General features: G+C 43.2%; 2 protein-coding genes across 2 annotated transcripts in view; both read left to right on the forward strand.

The window, feature by feature from the left end:
• The window catches only part of LOC147684790 (importin subunit alpha-5-like), a 29,422-nt gene that overhangs the window by 8,622 nt on the left and 1,140 nt on the right, over positions 1-19,660 (forward strand). The window contains exons 3-10 of the mRNA XM_086940653.1: positions 4,306-4,449; positions 7,228-7,313; positions 8,494-8,762; positions 9,129-9,211; positions 12,732-12,995; positions 14,545-14,778; positions 16,718-16,900; positions 18,109-18,258. Of these exons, the coding sequence (XP_086796779.1) occupies positions 4,306-4,449; positions 7,228-7,313; positions 8,494-8,762; positions 9,129-9,211; positions 12,732-12,995; positions 14,545-14,778; positions 16,718-16,900; positions 18,109-18,258 (1,413 nt within the window). The remainder of the gene's footprint in view (positions 1-4,305; positions 4,450-7,227; positions 7,314-8,493; positions 8,763-9,128; positions 9,212-12,731; positions 12,996-14,544; positions 14,779-16,717; positions 16,901-18,108; positions 18,259-19,660) is intronic.
• LOC147684791 (importin subunit alpha-5-like) overlaps positions 1-19,660 on the forward strand; it is an 86,737-nt gene that overhangs the window by 8,592 nt on the left and 58,485 nt on the right. The window lies entirely within an intron of this gene.

A 19,660-nucleotide genomic window follows, 5' to 3' on the forward strand; every position in this document is an offset into this window, starting at 1 on the left:
TAGTGTCCCCTCTCATGATGCCAAAAACATGTTTAGCAAGTGAAGGGCTAACACTTATTTTTTTCCTTAAAACATTCAGCTGGCAGCCAGTTTGGCCATGGGGTTCCCCCCCCCCCCCCCGGGTTTATTTAGTTTTTTATTTAATAATTTTTCCTGGTGAGGGCTTCTTGCACTAAGGTCTGTCGGGCATTGCAGTCCTCCTGTCGTTAAGTGGGCATATCTGTCACTAAGATAGTATATAATTTGTCTCTTCTACTAGTGGCCTAGCCCCGTATAGGTCCATGTAGTAGCATGCAAAAGCTCCTGCTATGGTGTGTGCGGATGTGTCATATCCATCTGGTTTGTGGTACACCCAGCTCGCTTCCAGTTCTTTCCGACCTTCGTACAATCTGGTGTGTGGCTTGTATTTGGGCCTGTACTTCTCGTTCCGCCAGCACACAAAGTTCCCTCCGTGTGACTGCAAGTTACCGCAAAAGGGTTGGGTCAATATGTGAAGTGACATTTCTTTCTATCTGGTATGTCTTCCCTACGTTTACGTGCTATTGTGTCCTGCAACATTCCTCTCAGTACAGCCTTGTAGGCCTCCCATAGAGTGGTAGTCGAGGGCACGAGCTCTTGTTTTCTCTGAAGTATAGTGTAGTCTCTGTTCTTATTACTGTCCTGTTGTGGATCTCCAGGCATTAAATCTCCAGTCCTGGCATTGCCTGGGCCTCTCTGCACCGTCTGCCATAGCAGTCAGGTATCTGAGATGCCCCTTGCCAGGCATTCTAACTTGCCTATCAAGTGAACTTCACTTTCTGGGCAAGGAAGTCGTCCAATCTGGATAAGACCCCGTGTGCCCCTGAGAAGAGTACGCGCAGTCCATTGGGTGGTGATGGCGCCAAAGGTCAGTCAACCCTAGTGATCTCTCAGTCTGCCGGACTTGGCGAGCTGTCGACTCAGTCTCATCCTCTATGCGGAGGAACACCCCTCCTCATCCAGACCTGCTATATGGGAGCCCTTTTTTTTGCAATATTTACGTTCTGTGTCGATGGACGAGCCCCCACAGACTGTTGTAAGTGTACCTCATGATGTATAGAACCCCAGCATGATTATCAGTTTCATTATCTGTATAATCACATGTCAGTGCTTCATGATTTGTAATTGTCTCCACATGTTATGAGACTGTTCTACTGTTTGTATGAAACTGTTGCTGATATTGTGCATTATACATGCTTAACCCCTTAAGTGCTGCTGACGGCCAATGGTCGTCAGCAGCGCTACCTCCCCCAGTGCTGCGCACGACCATTGAACGTCCATTCAGCACTAGTTCTAATGGACAGCGCAGCACTGGGGAGAAATGTTTACACGCAGCTAAGGTGTTAACTAAAATTTCAATAAAGGGCTTCTCTATTTTGGTTTATATCGGGTTAAAAAATAAATCCACATAGTTTGCCAATGGTGTAGGGATTTGGGTTCCAGCTGCCATCTGCGTGCAACCTAGCTGTGGGTCTTGCTCATTAAAGTCTCCTCCAATGAGGTGTGTAGAGGAGCCGGAGTCAAGCAGTATCTTACCAACTGCTTCCATGGTGCGGGCCTGTAGACGTGGCGGGGCATAAACACTGACTAGTGTGTATTCATGCTGTTGCCATGTCCCTTGAACAGCAACATAGGTCCCATTTGGGTCCAGGAAAAGCCACAACTTGAGCAAAAGATCTTCTTTAATCATGGATAAGTGGCCTTGTTCTGTGAAGACTGGATAAACTATCTGACATACTGCTGTTTGCTTCTGGCCTCCAGATGCAAAGGTATGTGGACCCCTAGGTGTAGCTACTTTGTAGAGAAGAAATGCTGTTACGTGAGCTAACAGAAGGTGAAACTTGACAGATGGTCCTGTCTAAAGTGGCCATGCAAAGGTTATGGTTTTGCTGAGCTTTCCCAATGTATATGTAGTTTGATCTATAAAAATGCAGCCTGTTCAAAGTGGATCCAAGATTAGCTAATGTTGCTGACTTTTTTTTGTGTACCTTTTTTGTTACAATTTTATAAATTAAAGAAATGCATACATTGCCTAGAAAACTAGAATAAAACCAGTGGCCTATGTAGCTGTACTACATGAACATGCCGAAACTTTAAAGCGCATCTATTCGGCTTTGGGATAAATATTGTCCCACTGCAAGGTGACTATTACCATGTTTATAAAATCCTGGATTCTTCTTTCCTTATTCTAGATTATGCAGCTCCTGTAACTGAGGGAGTGTCTTTAAGCATCACTTTGTTGTTGTATTGATAAAAACACCGTAGAAGATTTTTGCGATTCCCTTGATGGAAGCAAAAACAGCCGCCTGCTCATACAAAGGTTACAAATTATAACCAGATGAGGGGTTGGAGATCTGAGAATTACAACTGGGTCCTGGCTGGGAATTTTTTGGCATGTGTTTCTCATGCCTGAACTTCATGCCCACCATGTGAAGAAAGTGGTGCCAAGGTCCCATGGGTGGCCGCCAGGGTCTCAGTATTGAAGAAACATATGTCCTATTCCTTTCATGACTAATTATTTTTGATCGCTTCAATCCAAAATGAAAGTTTGTGAGAATCTGTAATTACTCAATCATTTTGATGCTAATTTCAACATTGACACCTTGCTGAGGTCACTATCCTAATCTAGAAATGTTGGCTTAAAATTTGCATTGTCAATGCCCTGCATACATTGCTTTGCAACACTGCCGTTAGTCATTTCAGTGGTAGTTTATTTTTTATTTTTTAATTTTGCATGACTTTGCTGACGCAATCATTTTCGTGGCATACCTGCAGTGCCAAGTGATGTCCAGATTGAAAATGATGTGGTAAAACCGTGAAATCTGCAACACTATATAATTGGTTCAGATGCAGCTGTAACTGGAAACCAGTTGTCGTCCGCATGGCAGGCCGTATGATTTTCATCCTCGGACCCAGTTATGTGGCTACAGGGGTTGGATCCTCTGAGGGTCTAGCCGGATGTTATGTCAGATATTTGCTGCTCATGGGATGGTACAGAAGGTCTCTTGAATCCCTCAGTAAATAAGTTGATTGGGGCACTATACCTGCCCCATGACGTTACCCCCCCCCCCCCCCCCCCTCCCCCCCACACACACACTCAACGCCACTTTTATCAGTAGTGAGTGGCACAAGGATCGTGAAGGAGGTAGTGTGGACCTTGTTTCTCTGTTTTCCAAAACAGATCACAACCTTTATTGTGGTTGATGGTCTGGAGTCCACCACCCTTGGTAAAGTGTTTCCTTTGTTCTAGATGGTTGTAAATTTGAACAGCTCAGTTGGAAGTTAAAGAATTTAAAAGGTGCATATAAATTTACTTAAGGTGAGTTAAGGTTAATTGAAGTAGGGCGGCAGTGAACTTTCAAAACTGTGTGTTAAGGGTCGTGGAGTCTTGGAATCTCACTAAATTGCTTGGCGACTTGACTTTCAAGGAGTAAAAGTAACTCTCATAACCTCAGGTCACACGGGATGAAAATGAACGTCGAAGCCTTAAACCCCATGTAGTGTTGGCATATTATGGTTCTGATCTGACACTGTTGCAGCAGTAGATTGGTCTTGACTTACTCACTTATGTCTGTCTCAAGGGACCTCAACTGTTAGAGTCCCCATAACAAGCAAGCACTCTGCGTTACTTACAAAATCCCTCTGAACCCCTTTCCCACACCTTTTTGATTGGTCTAATATGAAGGAACTAAAATTTAATTGGCTTGTAGATGACTAGTGAACTCATCCTGGGGCTAACGTTTACCTTTGAAGGATCATACTGTAGGAGGGCAGCTCCAACACAGGAGTTGAAAATGAAACTGAGATCTGTGCTGGCATCAGTTTTCCTGCGTTATAAGCTACTAGGTAGCATTAAAGCTGGCAAACTTGTAGGACTCATTTTTTAACAAATTGCCAATCTCAATTTCTTAAAATGCTGGCTTCACAAGCTTAAGAATTTGATTCCTGGCAAGGCGCACTTGGACGTTCATTCTACTGAGGTGGGTAAATGAGTATTATTATAAACCGTTAATAACATGTTTACTGTCCATAAACGAGTGTGGGATAAGGCTCTTTATTAAAAAAAAATGTTATGCAACACAATGTATTGTAGCCTTTTCGACCACTTGTCGGGTGTCTTTTGGAGCATACAGTCAAGCAAGTGAGTTGTACCCATACAGCAATATATACTTCTGTATTAGCAGAGTTCTCCAGTTGGAACCTTGATGACTATATGGACTGATTAGTCAATTTGTAGAATTCTGTCTGTAAGCTAATGTTTGTTTCACATGGTGTCTTTCATGGCAGGAGCTCAGACGGCGCAGAGTGGAGGTATCCGTGGAGATCAGGAAAGCAAAGAAAGATGAGCAGATCTTGAAACGAAGAAATGTTTCTAGTTTTGACGAAGATGAGTGCCTTTCTCCAGAGCAACAGAAAGCCGGGATGTCACCGGTGAGGGAAAGAGCCAAGCATAAGCAGCACGGGGATATGGTCAGGGTGGATCTTTCTTTTGATTTGCTGGTGCCCTAAAATGTTGAAGCACCTAATTATTCATACCCTATACCAGCTATATTCTAGGATTTTTCATTACCAGTGTTTGATCTACGTGTGTGAGCAAGATGAGATGCTACATACTACAAAATGCTGTTGCAACTACCCACGTGTGTAGGTAAACTGTGCCCTGGGTTCAAGCTCCCCTAACTTCCTCAAACTAGTTGTGGGATCTGTTACAGTGGATTATCCGTTTCAGTGCTTACCCCCCCCCCCCTCCCCCCCTCATTTAGAGTTCCTGTGCTCAGTTTCCCAGTTCTAGTGTGGGTCTCACCAATGCGAGTCTCCTTTCTCCCACTGGTGACAGTCTGGGCTCACAGCACACATCTGGTTCACCATCCCAAAGGAAGAACCCCCCCCCCCCCCCCCGCCCCCCTGGCTGTGACTGTTGGCCCTCTGTCCTGTTCATGGAACCAGATGCAGTACAGAAGTCTTACTAGCATTACTGCCAGTCTCTGGTCCTTTGCTGGTCCTGTTTTGGGTTCAGTGATATAAAAAAAGAATTTGGTCAGAGGTCATAGGGCCACCAAAGGCCCTTCTGAGGGCAGCTCTGCATCTCACTGCTCAGGGTGATTGGACAGCAGCTTGGTCCACACAGGTCTGGTCAGATGTCAAAGCACACTAGTCTGCTTTATCCACACTTCAGGACCATGCCTTGAGGCTGGCTGCTTTCATGGTTAGTGGCAGTCCACTCGAATACTTCCGCAGTGCCATTGTGTAGTCGCGCCAGGCAAGTGTCACCACTCTAGTCTTCCTGACCAGATGGTCTGGTGCCAGGTACTTCTGCTTGTCACTTGCTCATCACCTCCTGCAGCATCTGCACACTCGCTCTGTCTTGGGCTAAGCAACATCAACTTCAAGTGCTTCAGACATGGAGACTGACCTTGATTCCGATCAGCCTTTAACTAGTCTCCTCGCCTTTGGGAAGCTGTATGCCAGCTTTGGTTGTCTAGCAGTCATCTTGGTACTTTGCAGAGCTTCCCTTCCTTTGCCAAAGAACTTAATTGGGCCATGTGTGTCAGCAGCTCCCATGTTAGCCGGCCTCATCACCCCGTTCACTGTATTTGTACAATTAGGACCAGTTTGGTTAGCGCTTCTTTCATGTGCCTTTTTCAGACTCTGCTTTGCCAGAGCGATGCTCCTCTCACCAGTGTAATCCTTAGTTGAGCACTTACAGCCGAGTCACAATGGTGTGGACGTTATGCACCTGGCCATCTTCAGCCACTCTGAACAGTGATCAGGAAGAGGGGCCAGACTGGCTTCACCTAAAGGACCCTTTACACCCTGAAGAGGCTGCAGTTCCATTTTACACTTGTCTGATACCAAATTGCAGCACTTTGAGACTAATCAGCAGTTCTTTGCAGCAAAACGACCTAATCAGACTTCAAAAGTAGTCTTGTATCCTCTTTCCCATTTCATTGTCTGGTTCTCATCCCTCCAGCTTTAGGAATGTCAGCAATACTCTGTGTTTGGGGAAACACCCCCCCTTGTGCACATTAACAGATTCCCAAAAGGAACCCAGAGACTTCCATTAATCTGGTTCACTCCTACAGTGTATGCACCATGTACACCATACATACGTTTGAGGGATGCCACTAGAACGAGAGTTAACATGTATCAGTAACAGATGAGGTCTTGTCACAACTACTAATTCATAAAATACCATAGTTTCCTCTACCACTACATGCCAAACCCGTGACTGGACAGTTCAAGGTCTAATAAATGAGGGTGTTTGTGCTCCCTCAAGGTCTGACCCGTTAAGTCTCACTTGTGTCTAGAGGCTGGCCGAGCTCTCGTTTACACACTAGATTAGTGCCAGGGTAAGGCCAGAATCCAAAGCTGAGGTTTCAGATGCTTGCTGTAGTCTCATGGGTGGACAACACATCTGTACACTATGCATACTCCCATTCTCAACTCCATTATCAGGTGCTTCTATCAGAAGAATTCTATTATCTGCACTCTTCATATTTCATCTCATGGGGCAGGTCCAATCGCTAGTACAAGATTATCTTCATCGAATGCTCCTCTGAAAGAAGTCAAGTGGTTCAAATTGGAAGCAGTGGGATGATTCGAAAGGGACAGATTTGAGGGCTTCATGCCATATCTAGCTTTGGAGGTTTGTGCAAAGTATTAAAATATTAATAGAAACTAGTCTTTTTCTCACTACTAGACTATTTTCCAGAACTCTCGGGTATTGCAGTATGTGAGCCTCCTGCACTGCGTTTATAAAGAAGTACCAAACGTGGTGCCCTTGTCTTTTGGGATCTCACAATCAAGAAGTCTGACCTCTAAATGATTGTAGAGTAGTTCCTTTTTCTTAGTTATGGGTTGTTTGGGAGGCTTCTAGTGCTGGTAGTTCGATCTGAAATGACTGTCAGTGTGCAGATTCAAGGTTTCATCCCCCAATAAAATCTTATTGAAACGTGGAAATTAAATTGTGAATATTCCAGGCTACTCAAGCTAGGTTTCCAAACTACAGGTTTGAAGCTGTAGTGGTGATGCTCATATTGCTGTTGGCTCCTATTGGGGTGGATGAATGCAAGTTAGAATGCTTACAAGAAATAGAATTGACAATAAAATCCTGTGGGATTGACAGTCCTGGAGGGTGAGGTATAGTGAAATGCCCAGTCTTGTGGTCTTCTGGCTTTCTATCAATCTCCCTCTATCCATTCTTTACAGATTACGCCAATGACCTTGGAGGAAATTGTCGCGGGAATGAACACTAGCGACCCTGACCTTGAATTAAAGGCAACCCAGTCAGCAAGGTATTGATCGTTGCTCTTCCTGTGTTGAGCTTGTATTTAGTTTAAATGTTGTCCTAGCTGCTTGTTCTCTGAAATTAATGACACTTGGTTATGTCCTAATTTAATTTGCATATTATAACTTGACACTTGTGGAAATGATTTGGTCTTAGTCCTCTGATGTGGGCATTCAATCTACCCTCTAATAGCTGTTACAAGAACCTGCTTTTTTCATGCATTATGACTGGGTTTATTTATTTATATTCTTATATCGCGCCTGAATCCGCCCCGAAGGGGTATCCGCGCGTAGCTTCTGTAGGGGGTAGGAAACATACTAGGGCATGACAGGGTAGGAGAGCTGGAGGGAATTAGTCTTGGGTGAAAAGGTATGTTTTTAATTTCTTTCTGAAAGAGAGAAGATTAGGGATGTCTCAGCTGTGGAGGCAGAGAGTTCCATAGCATGTGGCCTTTGAATGAGGGGGCCTGTCCTCCCTGTCTTGCTCTCGACACTCTGGGCACCTGCATCAACATGGTGTTGCTGGAGCGCAGGGCACGTCCAGGAGGTTGTTTGTAGGAACAGGGTTAAGACTGATTTGCATATGGCTGGGTCTGAACTAGGGTGGGGAAGGGATCTAAAGAACAATGATGGATTCAACCCCAATCTGTGACTGGGAGTGAGTATCTGACACATCAGCGCTCCATCCATCTTTTTTTTTCTTTGCTTTTGGGTTTATCTGCCTGTTCTCTTTGCCTAGTTGGCAGGGTATGCCCAGATGTGGGTCCCTTGTTCACCCTACCACTGGATTCAAGATAGCCTGGCTGATGAATGACTGATTTGCATATGGCCATATCTGAACTGGAGTGAGCTAAAGCATGGTGAGGGATTAAACTCAGATCAGTTGACTGGGGGTGAGTGTTTGATTTGCTCAAGCACTCTGTCCGTCATCCCCTTTGCTCTCTTTACCTAAGCGATCTCTTCTACTTTCCAGTGTTGACTGGTACTTCCCAAAGCAGTGCTGCCAGACCAGTCAATAACCAGCATGGCTTAATTGAGAAGTAACTCGGCTAAAGCTGCATTTTGTTGCTGGTTAGACTGGAAATACAGCTATCTAAGTCTCTCACCAAGGAAGACTACACATTGCCTGCATTGTTTCAGATTGTGCTTATATGTGGTACCTTGACCATCTCCTCTTCATCCTTCCAGAAAGATGCTGTCGCGGGAGAGGAATCCTCCCCTTAATGAGATCATCGAGGCTGGGATGATCCCAAGGATGGTAGAGTTCTTGGCCCGCAATGAGAACAGTACTCTGCAGTTCGAGGCAGCCTGGGCCCTGACTAACATTGCTTCTGGGACCTCTGAGCAGACCAAGGCTGTGGTGGAAGGTGGTGCTATCCCGGCTTTTATTTCACTGCTCTCATCGCAGCACCCGCACATTAGTGAGCAAGCGGTGTGGGCGCTGGGCAACATAGCAGGTAAGGGTAATTCTTTGAGGTAATGGCAGCATGTGACCTGGGCTATTGTTCAAATGCATAGTAGTACCAAAGACCTGTTTTTGTTTTTCCAATTTAAACTTTTATATACTAGTTACAAAGTTATTCATTAATTTGTGTAGTGTGCATGTGTTGCAAGAATTAACAGTTTGTAAATAAAAAGCAGATCCTGCTTTTAAACTGGGGCTTCTTGTTGAACCAAATGGGTACCATACAGAATAAGGTTATAACTGAAAATTAGCTTACATTATTTAATAAAGTTTGTCCTCGCCATTAAATCCATGTTTAATAAGAGAACTGCAATGCATGGACTCTAAGGTAGCTTAATTTTTTTGTTTTTCTTTGCAGGTGATGGCCCACTCTACAGAGATGCATTGATCAAATGTAACGTTATTCCCCCACTTCTTTCCCTGGTGACGCCCCAGACACCAGTAAGTGACCTTTTGAAAATTGAATGTTGATCATAGTAACTTTCTATCTGTATACAATTATGAGTTCTTGACCTATAAGTAGGTGGTGTAAACAAGCAAACTCCACACATTGCCCAGAGTTCTACAAAATGGCCCATTTTATCCAATGTTTGCTTCCTGTCCAGGTCTATTCAATGCCAGAACCTGAACACTGGTATGTAAAATGGTTTGTAGAACTCAAAGGAAGGTGGATCTCAGATGGGAGCCTAGGCACCATTCCAACACCTTATATTGCGATTTGTATTCTTCCCAAGACTGTAAAACAATTCCTCTTCAAGAGATTGATGCAAATGCTTAGTTGACTTTGTGTCATTTACTATGTTGTTGCTACAGCCGGTTGTAGCCCCAGGCATATTTCGACATTATCCAAGTTCATGCTATGGATTGTCAGGTGATGAGGCCTGAAAGCATGTTGGAGACATTGGTCAATCTCATCTCACTTAAGTATCCCACCCTTGTGAATCTTGTAAAAGTTTGCACATGCCAATTTCCATGAAGACTTGATTAGCTAAATTTACTACATTACACTGAAACAAATTGCTGTCTGTAGCTTCTGTATTCAGAACACTCAAATGAAATTGATTGATGTAATTTAATGAAGATGGCTTAATTGTACCGACTAGATTAAGAGAAACAGGTGTGCATCCGAATCTTCATTAGTTATCCATGTACTCCATTGACCGTAGGATTGTACCGACTACCATGGCTTGTAGCAGAAAAAGGCTTTGGGAAAGAGCATTGAACTTAGGTTTTCAAAATGTTTGGAGTGGATCAAACCATGGAGCCCTTTAAATGCTATCCCTTGGAGGATTCAGCAATTGACGTCCGGCAATCAAATTCCCTGTTCCTCATTTGCTAAATCTTTGCGCACATCTGATCGTTATCTACTGGATGAGCTTTTATCAAAGGCCCCTTTCCTGCATCCACATTCTGCTAGTTGAACACTTATGGAGGCTGGCTGCAGTGATGTTTGCCTTTCCCTGCCCCAAATATTTTGAATTGGATCCTTTGAAATATGGTCTCTTTGGGAAAGTTCTTCATTTTAATGATCCGATTATTGGCACCTTTTATATTTGAGCGTGAGCAAGGCTGACTCCTAGGTATCAACAATTTTGCCTACATTTTGTCATAGTTGTGTGGTGTCAAAAAACCAGTCATTCCGTTTGATTGCCTGGAAGCACTTTAGTATTTTTGTATAGGAAGAGAATGGGAAGAATTATTCCAAAGGGCGAAATGCTCTGACAAGGTTGAGGACCTGGGAATGCGCTAGCCGCTCTGCAAGTGGCTCTGGAAACAAATAAGTGCATATTGTGGCGTTTGCAGTATCAAATATTGGGATATTATGGTCTTTTCAGAAATAGTTCGTCTCTACTTTCTTTGAGTATATATCCTCCACCTACTCCACTTGGTTTGCTCTCCAAGCATCTTTATTTTCAAATACTCCATTTACTATGAGTAACAAGGACAGCAGATCTTGAGCTTGGTAAATTTTAAAATGCCCCTAAAATCTAGCAATATATTACATTGCACATGGTAAATTAAAGCACAACTCCATATCCTGAGTGCCCGTTCTAGTGAAGTTTGGTAATAGTTTCCTCGAATTGTAAAGCTTGATTCTAGGTGTTTTAGCTTGCCACTTCACTTGGTCCAGAATGCTTTTCTTTCACAACCATTTCTCACAGGGTCTTGGCATAAAGTTTGAATGATGGGTACACCTACCATTACTGTGCCCTTCCTTAGAATTAAATGTTATGAGGCGCATTGATGGAGTAAATCAGTACAAATTAAACCATGTCCACACTTCATTGAAGAAGATACTTGGGAGTAAGCATTAATCAATTGAAAGTGATCAAGTAGGTAGATAATAGAACTCACTAGATCTTAGCCAGCAGAATAAAGGCTGAGCCTCAGTACTTTTTTTTTAATTTTGATTTGTATGTGTTTCTCTGCACAGCTGTTTGTTTGATGGTGGGGTGTTTTGCCTGGAATCTCTCCAAGGATTGATAATTAACAGCTACTAAGACCAACATAGTTGAAATTGGGGTGTCCTGTGATGCAGTGCTGACTTGCATTAGTTGGCATAAGCTGGGGTAGTTGTGCAGGGAAGGGGGCGGGCTGCAGCACCCCAACAAACATTTCACAGGTTGGTGGGCAATAACCAATCCCTTTTACATTTAATCTTGGAATAGGTCAAATGTCAGGCTGTCTTCTGAGGAATGGCTGCTTATTCTTAACTTGGAGATTGCATTTGGGGAAAGACATGTGACCCCCAAAGTGAGTATTTTTATCAAATGAACTGACACTTGTGCTGGAAGTTAAAGGGTAGGTTCCAGGATATTTCTCCTACTGACACAAAACTTGAGCTGTATAAATATTTCAACTTGGAAAAGCACAAATGAAGGACTATTTTGTAATTCTGAATTTTTGGAAAACAATATTTCAATGGGATCAAAACAAAACCTTTTACTTTGTGACGCACCAGTAACTATTAATTGAAACATGATTTCCACACGTGTGCCCTGTGTAGTGTTTTCCAAAACTTCATGGCTGCACACGTTTAGTATCAATTTCAATGGAATTGTGCCGACTGTAAAGGAGTGTTCTTCTACACCTTAGTATGATATTTGCAACAGTATGCTCACAAATGTACCACTGGTTACATACCACACCCTTACTGCTCTCCTGCTGAATGGCTCACTGGCTACACTTTGAGGGTGCTGCCATTAATTTTACATCATCAACTCAAATTGTTCCAGCACCACAGTCTGTGCTCAACTTTTGAACAACTGTACTGTTGCTGCTTCAAAACTGCATTGAGTCACATTGAAAGCTCTGCAAACCTCTAGGGAGAACTTATGATATGCAACCTGACTAGTCTAGCACCATTCCTTATGGATGTAAAGGTGGTACTGAAAGATGATATTTACAAATGTTGGTGCTTGGGAGTAGTGTAGCAGGTAGTTCAGCTGACCTGCCAAGAATGTGTGGTGGTTTTGTGGTGGGTGTGCAGGTCAAGTAATTAAAACTTACTATAGAAAAGGACAGGAAATGAGTGTTATCAAAGCTCCCAGTGCTGATCCATCATGTTCAAGAAGCCAGAAGCGGTCTATGTAGGACGAATTGCTGGAGCAAGAGAAGGTGTTCCCATTGCATTTGATGTTTGTGTGAACTGTGGAGACTATGCTGGTGGATGAATCTATAGCCTCGGGTCTCGGAGTTCAGGTCATTGTGCAAGGTGGGCTACAAGAGCTTCTCGGGACTGCTTGCCCAGTTGTGGTTTGATCTATGTTTTAGCCAGATAGCATCCTAGAATTTGCCAGTGCTTTAGACATGCACTGGTGAAACCCTAAATTAGAACAGTCTCTAATATTTTCTGTATATATTCCTTTAACATAGATGGTGGAGCGGGTTCTAAAGCTACTGGTCACTGGTCTGACCTTAATTTCACTCTTCCTTAGTTTCACAAGTCTCTCTCTTTCAGGTTGGCTTCCTGCGCAACATCACCTGGACACTGAGTAATCTTTGCAGGAATAAGAACCCTCATCCTCCAATGGAAGCCATTCTTCAGATCCTGCCGGCGCTAATACAGCTGCTGCATCACGATGACAAGGATATTCTATCGGACACCTGCTGGGCAATGTCCTACCTAACAGATGGCTCAAATGACCGCATTGATGTTGTGGTGAACACTGGTATCGTGGAGCGACTTGTCCAGCTGATGGCCAGTGAAGAGCTAACCATTTTGGTGTGTACAGATGCTCACCTTTTAGTTCTCAGATTAGTCTATTGGGTAATTCCTGTGATTTGGGATTGAAATAACTGATTTGTTTTGGGGTTGACTTGTTGGCTTGTCCTACTTTATTGTTGAACTTGACTGACCCAAGCTTTCCATTTCTCCAGTCAGTCACTGGTAAGATGGCCATTTTCAGTTTCACATTCAACATAGCTGTGGTTGGTTGTGTAGGGTTTATGCGGTTCTTCAGGAGTTCGATGTGTTCGTTTATTTTTTTGTGGGGGGGCAGATCTCCACCTACCTCCTGCATGGGTTTGACAAATGGCTATTTACCCTGGTGCTGCACCCACTGATTGCTCTTCAAGACACCTTGAGCAGGAGCTCCTTGGTCTGTCACCAGAGGGAAAGACAACCGGTTTCCACTTCTTTCATGGTTGTGGTGCGATGACTCCATTACGGATTCATGGTTAGCCTGCGTAGATGTTTGGATTGAGTAATTTAACATGCATCCTGATTTCAATCCCTTAAAATGGATATCTGATCAGTAGGAGCAACTATACATTCCCTTCATGTGGGGCAGTTCTGAATACTTTAATGTAGTTTGATTCTTTGATAGTTTGATTTACATTTTACATTTACATTCTTGGCTCCCAAACAAAGTACCTTTCGCTTGGAAAAACACCTTCTCAAAAAGTAATTTCCTGGACTCCAAGGACTGCAAAATACAAGCCTAGTTCTACTTGTAGCCTTTGCTTGGGTGTTTTAACTTCATATGCGGTTCCTAACTAATCTTTCCATTTGGGCATGTCTGTGACTTGCCTTTTAGTTTAACCATGGTTCTGTAGATGCAGACATGGATCCATCGTGGTGGAACAAAATTCAGGTAGATCCTTGAACAGCAGGCATGTCGAAGTCTTTCTATTATCTTGCTTTTGTTCCGCTGATTATCCCGGAGTGAACAATAACTAGGCTTGTTGCACCACACGGCGCCCATGCTGCTCAGCAAATGTTCCATTATAAAAACCCTGCCAGCTGCATTGCTGTCAATCAGCCATGCTTTTTGTCTCAACCCCCACCATGCAGCTTTCTAGTCTCGCTCTCCTGATAAATCAGCTGTATATGGACTGATTACTTTCCTTCTAAAAGTCTTTCCCTTCATCTTCTCGCATGCCTCCCCACCACATTAGACACCCTACCTAGTGTTGCAGGATTATTTGTTAATGTTTTGCCTCCACCAGGGAGCGGTCTAGCATAATCTTGGGTGAATTCCTTCGTTTATTAAACACTTCGCTTTGATTAATTTAATTAGCTTGTATTTAACATATTCACTTGGAGTAGATTAACTGAGTTGGTGCCACTAGTCCTGGTCGGTCACAACCGCATCCTCTACAATAGCTAAGATCCAAGTGAAATGCTTGCTACGGATTCATTGTTAAAAGCATTTATCAACGCTACAGAGCACAAGGATCTCCTATAGCATTGATTTTATGCAACTTTTTGGCACCTAGATAGTGAGCACCTTTGTTGAACCTAAAAGGTATACTTTGTCGTCCATTTATAGACTCCAGCTCTGCGTACAATTGGGAACATTGTCACTGGAACAGATGTCCAAACACAAGTGGCAATCAACTGCGGCGTCTTGTCAGTCTTGCCCCAACTGCTGGGCCACCGCAAGCAGAGTATCCAGAAGGAAGCGGCATGGGCGTTGAGTAATATTGCTGCAGGGCCCTCTCAGCAGATACAACAGATGATCACCTGTGGCCTTCTCCCGCCACTAGTGGAGGTTCTGAGCAAGGTAATGTTGCACGTGTCATCTGAGGTTGTGATTCGTACTGGCACGTGGCTGCCTCAGCGCGAACAGAAATTTACAATTTCATACCTGAATGGATTAATGTTGAAGGCTGACTATTCTGTGGATATTTATGTTAAAACCACTTTTCTGGCTAGTAACTTTGAAACTTTAGCACTAAACGGCAGCAGTGTTGTAGGTAATTGTGTGGGTAAGTGTTAGTGCAGTTCACTCAATCAGACTCTTCTGAGTCTATCGTGGAAACAGTCGGACACACGCAAGATGGATAGGAGTCTTAAATTGCTGCTTAGAAGGCTGTAGTCTCCAGTTTATAATGTACCATTTGCTTGTTTCTAGATCATTAATGGATGGGATTATGGTACTGCATGGAACTGTGCTGTAAGGTGCTCTATGCACCGTAACGTCATCTTAGTTCTGATGATTACCGACAAAGTGGCTTTTGCAGTAACATTAGTGCAACTGTGCAAATTGAGTTCTGCACCTAGAGTAACAAAAAAGCCTTTTGTCTTCACTATTCTTTGCCATAACCTATTTTAAGTGAATGGATTCTGTTAGGAAGTAGTATTGTGTGTGGCTGCCTGCATCTTTCTAATCTCCCAAATGACTTCCAGCAATGCAAATTACATTCAGTTTGACTGTATGTAGAACGTAAAGTGTCTTCTTTACTTTTCTTGGTGACAGTTGAACGTTAACATTTTGTGGGGTGCCATTTCTCTAGCTGCAATCTTGGTTTGTCAGTAGCTGCCAATGTAGCTTTCTCAACTTCCTCCTTAAAATTAACATTGCCAGTATCGAACCTAGTGGACAAAACCTGAGCACTAGTGCTTGGATTTTAACCACGTTCAGGCTCCCCATCATACTGGAGAAAAGTGCTATTCAAATATTCTTTGATCATGTGAACAAGCTGCCACCCCTTGACCCTTCTCAAATGGAATAGTTCCTCTGAGGCTGGGGAGTACTTTCAACGTTTCTTCAAGAGGTATTCCTTCTGCCTTACATTTGGACTTGTCCTACAGACTAAATTTTTATCTAGAATCATTTTATCTAGAAAAGAGAACGTGCTTGGATAATCTGTTTGAGCAATTTCCTTAAGCTTACTGTGTGCCTTCTGCTAACAAGAAAAGGGCACCATGTGGCTCAAAGGTTGCCTGAGTAACTGGTCACGTCTACGGCGGGGGAGATCTTTAGTAAAAGGGCATCCGATGAAGAGCTGAATCTTGTGCTTTGTAACTGGAAGCCCATGAGTTCTGCTCTATCCAAGGCTGGATCACCCCTAGGCAGCCTCAACACGTGCTATCTTTGCTCTCAAACACTTGCCTGAGTGTTTACGGAGACCATGTTTGTTTTCAGATGGTCTGGCCAATTTGAGGGTTATTCTGTATCTAGAGCCACATTAGGTTTGAGGCTGAAGTGAGCACATCTGGGGGGGAATAGGAATTCCTCTATATTGCAATAACTCTACTCCAGTTTCTTGTATGTAATAGATTCAGATATTGCATTAAGATTTTGTACATGGAGCAGTTAATGGTCATCTGGGGCTTGGTGTACCAAATTTCACTTTTTCCTAAACTGTCTGTTTAGAGTTGTGCACCACTTATCTAGTTTATACTGTACAGCAGTGCAATGCTTCACATTTTGAACTCTTTAACCACTACAAAGGATTTTTGATCACCTTAGTTTCTTTTACTATTCTTGGGTGGGAGAACTGCTAATGCATATGCTAACTTGTTTAATGAGCACAAACTGTTAAAGGAGTTTTTGTGGACTGCGGCGGGGTTTTTGTGGACTGCGGCGGGGTTTTTGTGGACTGCGGCGGGGTTTTTGTGGACTGCGGCGGGGTTTTTGTGGACTGCGGCGGGTATGTTGGGCATCAGTCATTGAAGTGTCTGCACTAAACCATGCAATTGTCTGTTCTCAATCACAGGGTGACTTCAAAGCTCAGAAAGAGGCTGTGTGGGCCGTCACAAACTACACCAGCGGTGGGACGGTGGAGCAGGTGGTTCAGCTGGTCCAGTGTGGCGTGATGGCTCCTTTACTGAACCTGCTCACTTCTAAGGACAGCAAGGTCATTTTGGTCATACTTGATGCCATCTCAAACATCTTCATGGTGAGCTATCTGCGATGCAAGTGTAGCCAGTATGAATGCTGACATTGGCCTTTAAAAGGACTGCTTTATATGCAGTGCTGTGATGCACTCTCTGGTAGGGCAGCGCTATAAAGTACTGAACAGTGATATCCTTGCAAGTAAATGCATTTTTAGTCTTAAGCTTTACAGTGTGGGGTCTATTGGGAGATGGGATGATGGGAATAAAAGGCACTGTGCAGTGCATCAAGATATAGTGATCTTGTGAAGGGTGCCATTCTTTGTTCCCCCGGTAGCGATGTAAGAAGGTTTACGTCGTTGTAGATCAATGGTGGTTAGTAAGTGAGTTTACTGAAGTTCTTGGTCAAGGCTGCTTTGATGCACCATCGTGACTAGGGAGGTCTGGGCATGGCTGCCTTAAAACAGTGGGAGATTTATGTTTTGGACATTGGTACTGAGCACAATCAAACTTGATTCCATGAAGAGTTGCATATTTGGAGAGATCTAAATTGATACAAGTTTAGTGGTTTTGAAATTGGTGTGGGTGCTGCTAATATTCAATGGTGTGCTAAACTTTAAACACTGGATTAAATGTGTACCTTAAGATGTTGTCCTTGGGTAGTTATTGAACCACTTGTCCTGGTTTTCATGCAACTAGTGTAGCTGAATTGGGATTTGATGATTAGCCTGCATAGGTTAGACTCTTCTAATTGACCTACCTCCTTGTCAAGAGCAACTGTTTGATGTCTAGTAATTGGCCAATCTTGCTTCTCAGTCAGCCATTTTATATATTTTTTTTAATTTCAGTTCTGGCAATTACAGATTTGTTTCCCAGAATACAGATCAATGGCCTCTTGGGTTCCATGTTTTATGCACTAATCAAATTTGGTCATCTGCACCGTATAACACTTTTGTAGTAGATTACTACTTACCATCCTCCATGCATGTAACTAGTCCAAGGTGAAATGTTGACCTTGTGGGGTTTTCTAATCCTTTAAAGCATAGGGTTTAGTTTTAAGCGTTGCTCTTGTATTGCCATAACTTGCAGCTGTATTTTTCAGGGATGGTTGGTATTGGTGTAAAATAGTCACCACCTTTACTACTGTAGAAGGTGTGTGTTCTATACTGAATAAAGTGGCAGTTGTGCTAACCATTCTTCTCTCTAGTTTCAGTACATTTGCCTTATTTCCAACAGTGATGTTTCTTTAAAGCTCACTTCCTTTCCTCAACAGGCAGCGGAGAAGCTGGGAGAAGTGGAGAAGCTCTGTTTCCTGGTGGAAGAACTTGGTGGCTTGGAAAGCATCGAAGCGCTACAAACCCATGACAACCACATGGTGTATCGCGCTGCTTTGGCACTGATTGAAAAATACTTTTCTTCAGAGGTAGGACTCCTGTTTGTGTTTTATTTTTGATTTATTATTTTTAAGTAACTTTAAGAGCACTTTTGTCTAGTATGTGTAGAATCTCATTGAAACGGTTTTACCTACATGGGGAAGCCATGTGTATCTGAGAAAGTAGTACAGGAGAGTAGAGGAGACCACTTTTACCGGAAGCTTTTTGATATGGTTTAGTCGAGACACTGGCCAAATTAACGTGTTCTATATTGTACAAGGGAATGTAAGGGCAGAATTAAACAGACATTTGGCCATGTCTCTTAGCATAATGTCTCACTTAGCATAATGTCTCCATTTGCACCAACATTCGAATTTTTTTAACTGTATTTTTCTGCTCCTCGAATGGGGACTTGTACTCCATTATCGGATGGGATATGGGAGACTCCAATGTTCTTCCTAATTATGTTCAACCTTAATGCGCTACCTCAAATGGCATCACTTCGTACTGGTCCTCACTGCTGTTGTAGTAGCAGCAACAGCTATTTGGGGTTATTATTTTTGTGGAGGAGGGTTAGAAATGCTTAATGCAACATGTAAAAAGTCAGTGCCACTGTGTAGCGATATCACCCATTAAATTAAATGTGATCATGAAAGTTATTACCTGGTGAAAATTGGCAAACTATTTGGTGAGACCCACTTTCTCTGCTGGTAGTAAACACCGCTTTCCCGAAGCCTACCGGGCAAATACTTTAATTTATAAAAATAAATTGTGAGAATGTCAGTCTATACGTGGTTTTGCTGAAAAAACTAACTTAAGTTTGCTTTGACAATCACTGTAAATCTCTGCACTTCAGCATGAGGCGTAGTTTTGAGAAGCTAGAGTTCAAAACTTCCCCATCCTTGGCTTAAGAGTCTTGGAAGGGCTTTCATTTGATTCCCAACACCAGAACCTATTAAGTAGGTACAATGCCCCTCACTTAAAGTACCTCTTGATAGAGAATGATTAACTCGTCGAAGTGGCTTTAACTCTGTATCTTTATCAACAGATAATGGGTCCCTTCACATGGATTCGCACTTCAGGGCTTTTTAACCCGTTAAGTGCTGCTGTTGAACGTTGGGAGCACTACCTGGCTGGTGCTGCGCATGTTCAACGGCCGACGCAGCCCCGCCCGTTCTTTAAAACGCCCGCACTGCCGCGAAAAAACGGCCGAGGTTAACGGGTTAATATTGGCGATGGTTAACTGGATAAAGGTGCCATGGCCCATACCTCGCACTAGAGACAAAATATTATCCAATTCAAAGGGCCTGGTGGGAGTTATCATGGCCAGTGGAATGCATCTTATCAGCCGTGGGGATACTAAAACTCAAGAAGCTGACTGGACAGTCTAACCATAAAACATTTAATGGTCTCAAACTGGAGGTTTGAGATGCAAGCTTTGATTTGCTGTGA

This window comes from Lissotriton vulgaris, chromosome 10 (assembly GCF_964263255.1).
Source record: "Lissotriton vulgaris chromosome 10, aLisVul1.2, whole genome shotgun sequence".
NCBI lineage: Eukaryota > Metazoa > Chordata > Amphibia > Caudata > Salamandridae > Lissotriton > Lissotriton vulgaris.